Source organism: Theobroma umbraticum, unplaced genomic scaffold (assembly GCF_002168275.2).
Source record: "Theobroma umbraticum cultivar Fairchild unplaced genomic scaffold, ASM216827v3 scaffold_51.0, whole genome shotgun sequence".
Classification (NCBI taxonomy): domain Eukaryota; kingdom Viridiplantae; phylum Streptophyta; class Magnoliopsida; order Malvales; family Malvaceae; genus Theobroma; species Theobroma umbraticum.
Genome location: NW_018397260.1, coordinates 2943483 through 2957134, shown reverse-complemented (window position 1 = coordinate 2957134; position 13652 = coordinate 2943483). Strand labels below are relative to the sequence as shown.

The following is a 13652-nucleotide window of genomic DNA, read 5'->3' as shown; positions in this document are numbered from 1 at the left end:
ATGAATTAAGACATTGTCTTAATGATTAGTATAGTCTACAAGTGGGTGGAAGGCAAAACAACAATAGATGTGAACCTATGTTTCCATGAATAGAAAGCATGACAATGCTTTTATGCGTAGAAATCATTGATTAATTTCATATTGCATCAAAGTGGAAATAAAATAATTTTACATATTTTATTTACCATGTAAGTTTTCAAAATTATTGCTTGCTTTTTGTACTTAAACTTATTATTATTATTATTATTATTAAAGTTAAAAAGCAACTGACTTTGTTCAATTTTATTTTTAAGTCATGCTTCCTTCATAAAATGCAACATATGATCTATCCATAAATGAATTATGTAATATATAAATGTATGGATAATGAAAATTTTTTGATTGATAATATGATCCTATCTGTTTATTAGGTTTTTAAATTATCATTTTAAATATTTATTATGATTATATTAATAAAATTTATCTAATTTATAAATATATCAATATTCTAATTAAATCGAATGACTTTCATTAAATTTTTTTTTCTTAATTATAATAATATTGATTTATAGATTAATATTAAAAATTCTAAATTATATATAAATGAAATATTAATTATCTTTTATATTTTATTCTCTTTCAATTATAATTGTCTTTACTTATTATTAATAACTCTTTCTCACCGTAGCATACGTATGAAATAATAACGACGACGTTTTATTTGGCGGTTCAATTGTTACAAGATTTTACAAAACCCGTAGTCGGCCCAATTAAAGTCCACCTCGCGCTCATGTGGAAGTCGGAAGAAGGAATTCTATTTGTCTCCTTTTTCTTCCTCTCTAATCATTTTTGTTTTTTACAGTTACCTTTATTGTTAATTAAAAAAAAATCCCTAATCGTCCCCGTCCATATCTAGGGTTCCATTGCTCTATCAAAAAAAAAAAGGGAAGCCCTCAGAGCCTCGATCGAGTTGCTGCGATGGCGAGACGAAGAGACGAGGAAGATGATGACGTGGAAGAGGAAGAGTACGAAGATGAAGATGAGCAGCTGTTGGACGACGAGGATTACGACGAGGACGAAGATGAGGGGAGGGGCGGTGGCGGTTCCAGTAGGAAGCGGCGGAGATCTGATTTTATCGATGACGTGGCGGAGGAAGATGATGAGGAAGATGAAGATGACGACGACGAGGGTTATGGTGGTGGTCGTGGTGGGAGACGACAGAACAAGGCTCCGCGTAGCGGCTCTCACTTTTTTGATCTTGAAGCACAGGTCGATAGCGACGACGAAGAGGAAGAGGACGAGGGAGAAGACGGTAATTTAACCTGCCTTCTTTTGTTTTATTCATTGTTGGAAATTTCGATGATTGGCGATATGGAAATTAGTAATGAAGTGGAAAAAACAAGTGATAATTAATGTGCTTGAATCGAGAATATGTGGGGATAATTCAAATTTAATCTTTTTTAGAAACTAGTTTCAAAGCTGAAGCTGGTTCAATGTTGTATTTTTGGATGTTGCAATTATATACCTCTTTTTTTTTAAAAAAAAATTCTTTAACATGAATATAGTGCTACCATCTTGTGAAGATATTTAGAATTGATACATTTGGAAATTTCAGAGTGTGTTTTATTTACTAGCAGGTTTTTGTAATTGAGGATTAGAAGTAGTTTCTTTTCCTTGTTTGTTTTCGCTGAAGGATGACATATTTTGCATTCCAGTTGTGTAAATGGCATGTGTATTTCCTATGGAGTAACTGCTAACAAATTCATAATCATTTATAGGGGGTATTTATTGAATGTTGGCAATTCTTAAAATTCTCAAAGTGAATATTGGGGTTGGTGGCATATGGTAATGTAGCATTACTAGCATTCGGTTTTGATTATGTAGTTGTTGTGAAAGTCATTAAACGTTTACTTTTTAGATTTATGCATTTGAACCTTATATCTCTCTGAATTTCTTATCCGATTCATGGTGTCTCACTCTTGAAATTTCTAGAAAGGCACGTATTCCTACAAATTTGGTTAAATAAGGAGATGTGCATTTAGTTGGCTGTATTTCGTGCTTGTATGTATGCACTTATCAGACTGTTATTTTGGATATTGTTATTCATGATAATGGGATTGAACAGCAGGAGTAGCATTCATAATCCTACTGTTGTAATTATATGATTCTCAATGAGCTTATATTTATCCAACATTTGTTTTTAAACTTGTCTGTGAAGAACTCCCCTTCGTTACAATGAACCCACAGTTATTTGTATGATGGTTCTGTTTAATTTGTACCTTTGTTGGGATACTAGCGCCTGATGTGCCACAAAATCTAGGAATTCCTCTTTGTTATTATAAAATTTAATGTTCAATCTGAAAATTTGCTAATTTTGTGATTATTAAAATCTCAAGAAGCTCCTAGCTTCCAACTATTTTTTTATTCCAAACTTGTCGTCAAGAATTATTCCTTCATTCATTGAACTCACAGGTTTTTGTATGCTAGGCATGGCAGAAAAAAAACTTTCATTTCTGCACAGTTCTCAATTCACTCTGTTGACAGTTCTGTTGCATTTGTACCTGTGTTGGGATACCTTGCATCTGATGCTCTGCAAATTCTAAGAATTCCACTTTGTTAGAAAATTTAATTTGCTCAATCTAAATTTTCCAGGTTACCTTTTTTTCTGTCCTTTGTTTTTAATTTCAAATTTGTCCTTTTTTAAAGCTTCTTAGTTTTTCGCGTATTGTGCTTGAGAATCTTTTGGTGACCATATTTGTCAATTTTTTCCCAAAATCTGTTGGTTATAACAAGGTAGTGCAGTAGCAATTGCTTGGTTAGAAAATGTCTCTGAAAACTACACATATGAATCTCATAGCTGGTGTCCTTTTTTGTTCCTCTTTTCAATGTTTTGCCATAATAATATTGCTTTCAATTATCTCACACACTCTGTTCTAAGCCAAAAAGATAAATGTGGTTTAGATTGGCTAAAGAGGCATTTCGTAACCAACACAGTTACATGACTGGTAACTTTTATGGGATTTGTCCCATAGAAAGCTACTTCACTGATAAATGAGTGTGGAATACTTTGATGGCATATCTGAATATGGTGATCTCTGTTGAATCTTCTGTTCTTGCCTGATGTTTTATCCTCAATTTTGTGGATGTTGCTGATAAATTGATAACTGCAAATGCAGACTTCATAGTTGATAATGGAGCTGATCTACCTGATGAGGATGTTGGTAGAAGGCTGCACCGTCGCCCATTACCTCTCCGGGAAGATGAGCAAGAAGATGTTGAAGCTCTTGAGAGAAGCATTCAGGCTAGGTATGCAAGATCAAGTCACACTGAATATGATGAGGAGACAACTGAAGTGGAGCAGCAAGCACTTTTGCCATCAGTAAGAGATCCAAAGCTGTGGATGGTGAAATGTGCGGTATGATAATGTTTTCCTGTGCAACTTAAGTTTTGGAATTTTGTTTTTGTGCATTAATGGTTAATGGTCATTGGGACATTTGTCATGGAATGTTAACTAAGTTCATGTTTATGCATGCTAGATTGGTCGTGAACGAGAGACTGCAGTTTGCCTCATGCAGAAATACATCGATAAAGGATCTGAATTGCAAATCAGGTCTGTTATTGCCCTTGATCACCTCAAGAACTATATTTATATCGAAGCAGACAAGGAAGCCCATGTGAGGGAGGTATGTCATTATTGCTGCATTTGCTTTTGATGAGTGGCTTAGCTTTAGATGTCTACTCATATTTGTGTTGATCAATTTTGATCTGCTTCAGGCTGTCAAGGGTCTACGGAATATATTTGCGACAAAGATAATGCTTGTTCCAATAAGAGAAATGACTGATGTTTTATCAGTTGAAAGCAAAGCGATTGATCTTTCAAGAGATACCTGGGTCAGAATGAAGATCGGGACATATAAGGGTGATCTTGCTCAAGTATGTTATATGTCCTTTGCCATTTTCATGAATTATTGTCTTTCAAAATTTAATAGCCTGACCTTGTAACCATTTTATAGGTAGTTGATGTGGATAATGTGCGGCAAAGAGTCACTGTAAAATTGATTCCTAGGATTGACTTACAGGCTCTGGCGAATAAACTGGTATGAATTTGATTGCATATTTTTTAGGTGCTTATCTTGTGGATTGCACGTGTTAAAACTTTATAATAAAATTCTGTTTTTATCTTCTTATGCATGTATAGAATTAAGCTGATTTAGTGTTAACTATTTGGCTCGCTTTCCTGGCCCCTTTGTCCCTGACCTACTCTCCTACTATTTCACACAGGAAGGGAGAGAAGTTGCAAAGAAAAAAGCCTTTGTCCCTCCTCCTCGTTTTATGAATGTTGATGAAGCTAGGTAGTCTTAAATGATTTAGACCTCTTGTGGAAACTCTACCACATTTTATTTGCTTCATAATAACTTAGTTCTCATGCCTCAATATTTTTTGTTTTTTCTTTTTTGTCTAGGGAACTTCATATTCGTGTAGAGCGCAGACGAGATCCAATGACTGGTGATTACTTTGAGAATATCGGTGGCATGTTGTTTAAAGATGGGTTCTTGTACAAAACAGTGTCAATGAAGTCAATAAGTTCTCAGAACATTAAACCAACTTTTGATGAACTTGAAAAGTTTCGGACACCTAGTGAGAATGGAGAAAGTGAAATGGTTGGTTTGTCAACATTGTTTGCAAACAGGAAGAAAGGCCATTTCATGAAGGGTGATGCTGTTATTGTTGTCAAGGGAGATCTGAAAAATTTAAAGGGATGGGTTGAAAAGGTTGAGGAAGAGAATGTCCATATCAGACCAGAAATGAAAGGCCTTCCTGTAAGAATTGAGTCATAATTATTATTCTTTAATTTAACTCTTTAATCCCTGGTGTGCATATAAGTTTCCTTATTGCTGGGACATACTTGGCCTTTGGTGATGTTTTGCAGAAAACTCTTGCTGTTAATGAAAAAGAGCTGTGTAAGTACTTCGAACCTGGGAATCACGTGAAGGTTGTGTCTGGGACAAAGGAAGGTGCAACTGGTATGGTTGTCAAGGTTGAGCAGCATGTGCTCATCATTTTATCTGATACAACCAAAGAACATGTGAGTGATACATCTTTGAAGTCTGGTCCTGATCTAAGAAATATCATAGTGGAAAAATAATCGGCATTTGTTTTATCAGATCCGTGTTTTTGCTGATGATGTCGTTGAGAGCTCTGAAGTAACTACTGGTGTTACAAAAATTGGAGAGTATGAGCTGCATGACCTTGTGCTACTAGAGTAAGTAGATTTTTGATGAAGAATTTGACTCACAGTCCTTAGTTAATTGAGGTCCTAACATATGCATTATATTGGTGCAGTAACAATAGCTTTGGTGTAATTATACGTGTAGAAAGCGAGGCTTTTCAGGTAAATAATCTCTCCCAGATGGCCAGATTTTCAGTGTTTCTCTTTTGAATATTTTCTGAGTCTTTTACTTTCTTTTAGGTTCTTAAGGGGGTTCCAGAGAGACCAGAGGTTTCTCTTGTAAAATTGAGGGAAATAAAATGCAAGCTTGAGAAGAAATTTAATGTGCAAGACAGATATAGAAATGCTGTTTCTGTGAAGGATGTGGTTAGGATCCTTGAGGGTCCTTGTAAGGTAAGATGCTTATTTCTAATTTAGTTGTCTTATTAGTTAGTTTATGAGTTTATAGTTTACAAACTGTCCTTTCCTATCATACTAGGGGAAACAAGGCCCAGTAGAGCACATATATAAAGGAGTCTTGTTCGTCTATGATCGACATCACCTTGAACATGCTGGCTTTATATGTGCTAAAGCTGATTCTTGTTGTATAGTGGGAGGATCACGTTCGAATGGTGACAGAAATGTAAGTCTTTTTCCATTCTTTTTTTCGTGGTTAATTCATGTATAATTTCCATTCCATATTAAGGCTAATGTACTTGATTCATTTGTTTAGGGTGAGTCTTTCTCAAGATTTGGAGGCTTCAAGACTCCACCCCGTATACCACCATCACCAAGGAGATTTTCTAGGGGAGGTCCTCCTTTTGATAGTATGTTGCTGATGGTCTTATTAAGTTTTGTTTTTTCAAAATTTTATGGTTATTGAATTTCTTTGACTTATTTTTTCGAGGTTAAGTGATTACATTTATGAGAAGGTTGATGCTATTAACTTTGCCTCTTTAAAACAGCTGGAGGGAGGCACAGAGGTGGAAGAGGAGGGCATGATGCTTTGGTTGGTACTACAGTGAAAATTCGCCAGGGCCCTTTTAAGGGTTACCGTGGACGTGTTGTAGATATTAAAGGTCAATCAGTTCGAGTTGAGTTGGAGTCTCAAATGAAGGTTGTTACAGGCAAGTCCAGGCTAATGTTCAAAATGTTTTCTCCTTCGCTTTAGTATCTTTATGGCTTATAAAAATTGTTCATTTCTGCAGTTGATCGCAACTTTATATCTGATAATGTGGTTATTTCCACACCCTACCGGTAAATATGACTTCTTTGAAATTCCTTTTGTTATTTTTTGACTATGAAATTCCTCTTGTTATATCTCTCTGATGTTGCATGTTTATATTGTTTCACTAGCGATACATCACGATATGGTATGGGAAGTGAAACTCCTATGCACCCTTCACGAACTCCATTACATCCATACATGACTCCTATGAGAGATGCTGGAGGTATTGTTTTTTTAATGCATTTAGCCATTTAAAGTGTGGATACTTCCATTAATAATTGATATTGTTTTTGTGGTAAAATAATGTTAATATTCAGTTACTTTTATGTTCTCTGCAGCAACACCTATCCATGATGGCATGAGAACACCTATGCGTGACAGGGCCTGGAATCCTTATGCACCAATGAGCCCACCCAGGTTTTTTAGTAGATTCTGTTTATCTAGAACATCGTGCTTTAATTCTTTTAAGTTATGCTGTGATTAACAACTTCTTGTTTTGTTATGACTGCAAAATAGGGATAATTGGGAAGAAGGAAACCCTGCCTCTTGGGGTACTAGTCCACAATATCAGGTTAGGATTCTTGCATAATTTGGTGCTATCAGCAAGATAGCTATTTTTTTCTTATTGTATTTGTTTTGAATTTGGTTCTTTGTTTTTAAAATAACTGTAATGCTGTTCTTTTCAGCCAGGAAGTCCTCCTTCGAGAACATATGAAGCACCTACTCCTGGTTCAGGTTGGGCTAGTACTCCTGGTGGTAATTATAGTGAGGCTGGAACACCAAGGGATAGCAGTTCTGCTTATGGTAGTTGTTTATCCTAATTTTGGCTACATATATGTTTTAGTATTGTTTAGCATTACTGAGATTGTACGTTTATTGCAGCCAATGCTCCAAGCCCTTATATGCCATCAACCCCCAGTGGGCAGCCTATGACACCAAGCTCGGGGTCCTATATTCCTGGTACACCTGGAGGGCAGCCAATGACACCAGGAACTGGTGGTCTTGATATTATGTCTCCTGTAATAGGTGCTATTTCTAGTTCCTCACTTGTTTTTAGAAAATTGACCATTCTTCATCTAGGCTATGGACTTGGATATTTTACAGGATCCAAATATTGTCTATCATTTAATTAATTTATTTCTTTTATATCAGAAATGTTTTGGTGCGAAATCTTGATGAATTTAACTTGATGTGTGTCTTCTTGAGGAATTTTTTAAGAATTTTTTTTTATTTAGTTTTCTGATGTGAACCTTGGAATCCATCTTTGAATAGTTATTACTGAATAAGCCAAGTCTGAGTACTTCTGTAGGATTTGTTGAGTGCCTTAAGTTTATCTGGAGTTATTTCCTCAATTGCAGTTCTAAATTTTTAAAAAAGTAAAAGAAAAAGCAAACTGTAAATTCCAATTTAACGTCCAGCTGTTTGCAGGTGCTGAGAACGAAGGACCATGGTTCATGCAAGATATTTTGGTCAATGTGCGCAAATCTGGAGATGAGACTCTTGGAGTTATCCAAGAGGTGCTTTCGGTATGTCTTGCACATTTCCCATGTTATTTGTTTTGTCAATTTGTTAATGTTATTTTTTTTTCGCTTTTACATTGCACATTTCCCATATGATATGATATCAACTATCATTTCAGCATTGGACAATTGGGAATAATTTTGGTTTACTTTTGATTACAATTACATAATTGTCTCAATGATTATATTTCAAACAAATCTATAAAGTGAAGGTGCACACACCATTCACGGATTTCCTTCATGAAATAATTGCAGTTTGCCTTTCAGTCCAGTTTTCTTACTGTGTCCTCTATAATTTGACCAAGTTATTGTTGAAACCTAAAGCAATTGTAGCAGTTGTTGACTCTAGTTGGAGTGTCTCAAAAACTTGTTATAAAGAAAATGATATATTTGATAATGAATTGATGGTCCATGATGATACAGGATGGCTCCTGTAAGGTGGCCCTTGGGTCAAATGGCAGCGGTGATACTGTAATTGCCCTTCCTAGTGAGATGGAGATAGTAGCACCAAGGAAATCAGACAAGATCAAAATAATGGGTGGCTCACTACGTGGTGTTACTGGCAAGTTAATTGGTGTGGACGGAACGGATGGCATTGTAAGGATAGATGACAGTCTTGATGTCAAGATATTGGACTTGGTTATACTAGCAAAATTACCATGATCAACTTGGAAATAAAATTAAAATTAACAATGTATATTTTTTTTATATTATTATTATTTGTTATTAGTTTTGAGCAAATTTTGTGAGAAAATTCATGTTATAGCTCACTCTCTATCTGCATGTGCACATGTGCAAAACCTGCATGTCTGTCTGATTAAAACTCTCAATTCTCAAAATTCAGTGCAAGTAGAATCAGCTGTGCTGTGTTATATTGAGGTTGAGGGAGTATGGTATAGTATAGTGTAGTTTGCAGGTATCATAAACCTGAATTTGATTGTATGGGAGATGAGTTTCAGGATGCTGTATGAGTTGGCAAGGACTGAATGTTTACGGTGTATGGAAGGTGTAGAGAAACTTATTCAACCTATTCTTTACCTCCCTGGATTTGTATTTTTATTATAACTAGAAAAGAAAATAGAAATCAATGCCAATGGATGATATTTGCAGGTGGAATTCGTTTATAGTTAAGTAGTATTTATCATCCGTGTGCATAAAACCAGGATTTCAACATGCTCTACTCGTAGGCTATAACAAACATTCCACACTATGAGACATTGAAGCACACAAGTGTCATAAAAAGACTTGACGACGTTTTGTTGACTCCTTTTCACTTGTCCCTGTTCTACTTCTACTTCTACTCCATACGGATGATGCATCGAATGCCTTCACCTTTAAGCATGTATTCAAAAGCCTTGTTGATCTCAGAGAATGGGACTGAGTGTGTTATGAATTTCTCTAGTTCAAGTTCCTGCAGCGTCGGACATAATTAGTCCATGAGTTTCCATCAAGGTTTGAATCCATTAACTAACTTCATCACAGCTAGTTTACCTTCCTCGTGTACTTTTCCACCACTGACGGAAGATCGGAACGGGGTTTGTAGTTCCCGAAGAGGGTACCTTTGAGAGTCCTCTCGTTCAACAAATTTATGGGGTGAGTCTTGAACACAGCATCTTTGTGTGGCAGCCCCACAAGAACAGCCACACCCCAGCCCTGAATTCACCGTTTGGAATTTGGTTAGTGTTTGGCACTAATAATCCTTTTTATGTAACCTTAACGAGAAATTACAGCGGGCATCAAGTTTATGTTCGATGAGAACTAAGAAATGAAGTCTTTGGAAACGTACATCATGGACGCATTCAAATGCAGAGATCATAGCATCCACATTTCCAGTACATTCAATGCTTCTGTCCACTCCACCGTCAGTTATCTCAGCAATCGCCTGGCAAGCAAATGTAGCTGAGGGACTACCCGAATATCATTTCAAACCAGAAAGGAAAAGCTCAGAGACAGACCTCCTGAACTGGCTTCCTGTAGTCTTTTGGGTTCACAAACTGTGTCACGCCAAATTTCTTTGCTGAAAAAACAAAAATTGAGAATCGCAGAAACATGTGACAATTAAGGGTCCTCTGCAGACTGATGTGTTAATACCTTCTCTTAAATTAATTCGATAATTACTCGAATTGTCCAAGACAATATATATTAATGAAAAGAATTTGTGTTGAACTAGAGCCAGCAACTAACTGGCTAAAGAAATGCAACATGGTCCTTACCTTCTTCAAATCTATTTGAGTTAATATCAACACCAATAATCCTTGAAGCACCAGCAATCCTGGCCCCTTCAGCAGCCTAATCACATATAAACACCTCAAAATTCATGTGTGGTCTTAAAACATCTGATAATGAAAGGCAAGAGATTTATGTATTTATGGCAGAGAGAGATGCTCACTGCAAGTCCCACAGCTCCCAATCCAAAGACAGCCACCGTTGAGCCCTTTGGAGGTTTTGCAACATTAAGAGTAGCACCAAGTCCTACAGAAGAGAAAAGGAACCAAAAATTTAAGTTGGAATCCATCATCCGTCAAGTAATTAACAGAATCTGTATAATATGGTTAGAAGTCTCCGTACCTGTGGATATTCCACAGCTGAGAACACAAACTTTGTCAAGAGGAGCCAAGGGGTCGATCTTGGCAACACAGCCAACATGAACCACGGTGTACTCGCTGAAAGTGGAAGTCCCAACAAAATGGTAAATAGGCTTCCCATTGATTGAAAATCTTGTTTTCTCATCGTTAAGCATTACACCCCTGTCAGTGTTAACCCTGAGCAAGTCACACATGTTGCTCTCTTCTGATTTGCAGTAAGCACAATCCATGCATTCCCCTGTGAACACAGGCAGGACATGGTCACCAGGTTTGAGTTCTGTCACACCTTCACCAACACTCTCCACAATCCTGAATCATCCATGAAATCATAGAAATCAATGAACGTGAAACTACTGCAATATACAAGAGAATAAGCCGGCTGAGATTGCATACCCTCCTGCTTCATGGCCATAAATCCTAGGAAATAATGGGTTCTGACCCTGCATGATAGATAGAAACTCCATATGTTAATACTATGTTAAACTTGAATTGGTGGAAAGAAAATTCTATGGTTTTATGCCTGGGATCTATGTGGAGGCTGTTACCTTGGCTTCCCAGAAGTATACATCAGAATGGCACAAAGAGGTGAAAAGGATTTTCAAACGGACTTCATTTGCCTGCGGTGGTGCCACCTCTACTTCTTGTATCACCAACGGTTTCCCGGGCTCCCATGCCACAGCAGCTGCATTAATTTTGTTTTTTTAAAAAACAGTAATTAAATATCCGAAAAAAATACAATAGAAAAAGAAAATAACTTGGAAATGAGATGAGCAAAAGAACAGACTAGACCAGTCCTCTGCATTTGTATTTAAAGTACCTTTGCAGCGTATCACCTGAGCAGCAGTACTCGACATCTTTGCTCTTCTTCTCTTCGTAAAAATATATGGTAGCAATTTGTGGAGATATTTAAAGCTTTATGCCTAGGCTAGAGGGAATACTTGAAGTGAATAGTTAGCATGTAATCCTACATGTTTATGGTTCAAAAATAAAAACATAGAATTTTGTTCCTAGCAACAGTTTAAGACTTTTCAAAGTACTTTACCACAAAACAAAATACAACGTACAGGAGATGCCCAGATTCTAGTCTCCGGGGGTTTAATTTACCGTTGATTTTTTTATATATCTATTTGACAATTACTGATACAATATAGTGATCAGTAGCTTCTCTTTGTTCACTTCTTTATTTCAGTCATTCATTATAAATGCAAAATCATCATCTCTAGCTCTGTATTTTCCAAAACTTACTGCTTTATCTTCCCTCAATTATTAATGAAATCAAGGGTTTTACCCCCCCAAAATAAAAAGAAAGAACAAAGGCATTATTATTATGTAATGAAAAGATTGGTTTATAAGTACCCTTTGACCTTACAATAATTAATAATATATGTTTGGGATCAATATATTCATATATAAATTATTAGTGAACATTAAAAAAAGATTATGATTAGAGAAAGATTAAAAGTTATTTAGCCCATTCTTTGTTGTCACCTCATAGAATAACTAATATATACTTCTTCACCTTCAGGATTTCTTTAATTCATCTTTTATTTATTTATTTATTTATTTATTACTATAATTAAATTGGGAAAACCATCGCATGACCAAAACATAGAAAGAATGATGGAATTCAGCCTCTTCTCTAATTAACAATTTTATTACCTACAAATTCTTGACATTAATTAGGTACAAGTGTACAACTCTTACTAATTGAGTTCTTAATTAAGCACAGTTGGTGGTTTAAAATTTACAGGTTGTCAGGTTAGGCTAGCTGTTGGCTCATTCCCATGCATGGTGTTTGCCGTCTCTTTTCCCTTCATGAAATTTTAGAAAAACCACCCGATGAATTTGATGAGTCCAAATTTAGTATTCTCAATGGCAGGCTCTTTATAACTTTTAAGCAATACCAAATAAACAATACCATCCAAAAATTTCCATTTATGGAAGGCTTATACCCAATTATTAAATGCATTAATATGCTGTAATGTCAAGTGTTTGAATCTAATTATGATTGGTATTGAGTATTGAGAGAGGGAAAGGACCAAAACGGTTAATTTATTAGCAATTTTCTAGTACTTTTGATAATGAGTGTTATTAAAGTTTATTTATAGTAATATTTTGCATTAATTATAGTAATTCACTTTAACAAGTTAATAATTAAAAAAAGCATTCTTAAAACACTTGTTTAATAGAAGGAAACCCTTCTATCAAAGCCAGCTGGGATTTGAAACAAAGGCAAGGCCAGCTGGGATTTGAAACAAAGGCAAGGCTGTTTTATTCCCAAAACCTAAACAATATTTGGATGGTTCACCAAGTTGAAAATGACTTAATAATTATTTGAAGTTTATAATTATCAATAATACAATTAATTACTATGTATTGCTTAAGATCACTAACAATAAATTATGAAGGATCTACCATAAAAGGAAATTGATGAGGACAAATCGAGTCTTAAAAACAATGACCCTTATAACACGTTTTGAAGTCAATTTTTAACCCATTTTTCTGTGTTTCCATTAGATTATTCGAATATATGTAAGTGTCCTGTAAAATCAAAAAATGTTGTTAGTGAGGAGATGCATCAGTCTTAGACCATTATTTCAGTTTTAGATTGCCTTCAGAGTGATACCTGTGCAACGTAATTTATAAAAAATTAAAGAAATAAGGGTTATTTTAAAACATTTAAATATATTTTTAATTTTTTATTATATTCATCAAATTTTTGTAATTTTATTTTGAATCGAATAAATTTTTATGATTAACAGTTGATAATTATTTAATTTAAAATAAAACTACATAAATTTTAATAAAAATTTATTTAAAATTTATTAAATAATTCAAAAAATAATTAAAGTCGATGCCAAACGTAAATGATCATATTTCCATGATGAGTATTGATGCTCCTAATTACATTGACCAACAATTTTCCAAGTAGAGTTACTTTTGAGTAAACAAATGTTGCCATCTTCTTCCTTTATCATCATAATATTGTTGATTTAAGATCGATCTTCTTTGTTGTGTAACATTAAAGTACTAGTAGCTACTCTGTATATATACTTTGCATGGTTGTTTACAGATTTTTTTCTTAATAATAATTGACCTCAAATTTAGTCAAATTACAATATTGAACTATT

The 13652-nt window shown here is 35.1% G+C and overlaps 2 protein-coding genes across 2 annotated transcripts; one reads left to right on the top strand and one right to left on the bottom strand.

The window, feature by feature from the left end:
* The first annotated feature begins 779 nt into the window (after nt 1-779).
* GTA2 (global transcription factor group A2) lies at nt 780-8677 on the top strand. The gene is made up of 22 exons (XM_021429761.2): nt 780-1291; nt 3156-3394; nt 3516-3662; nt 3754-3912; nt 3993-4076; nt 4261-4331; nt 4442-4799; nt 4910-5065; nt 5145-5242; nt 5323-5371; nt 5450-5602; nt 5688-5831; nt 5922-6015; nt 6154-6315; nt 6397-6445; nt 6545-6639; nt 6755-6833; nt 6933-6987; nt 7103-7220; nt 7299-7442; nt 7845-7942; nt 8360-8677. Exons 1-22 carry the CDS (start codon nt 958-960, stop codon nt 8597-8599), a joined length of 3126 nt encoding a protein of 1041 aa, XP_021285436.1. The 5' UTR covers nt 780-957; the 3' UTR covers nt 8600-8677.
* A 154-nt stretch (nt 8678-8831) lies between these two features.
* Nucleotides 8832-11375, bottom strand: LOC110417413 (alcohol dehydrogenase-like). The gene is made up of 10 exons (XM_021429763.2): nt 11339-11375; nt 11067-11203; nt 10915-10961; nt 10505-10830; nt 10326-10408; nt 10150-10225; nt 9892-9953; nt 9723-9818; nt 9428-9589; nt 8832-9347 (listed from the first exon to the last, which is right to left on the bottom strand). Exons 1-10 carry the CDS (start codon nt 11373-11375, stop codon nt 9234-9236), a joined length of 1140 nt encoding a protein of 379 aa, XP_021285438.1. The 3' UTR covers nt 8832-9233.
* Nucleotides 11376-13652: the final 2277 nt, after the last annotated feature.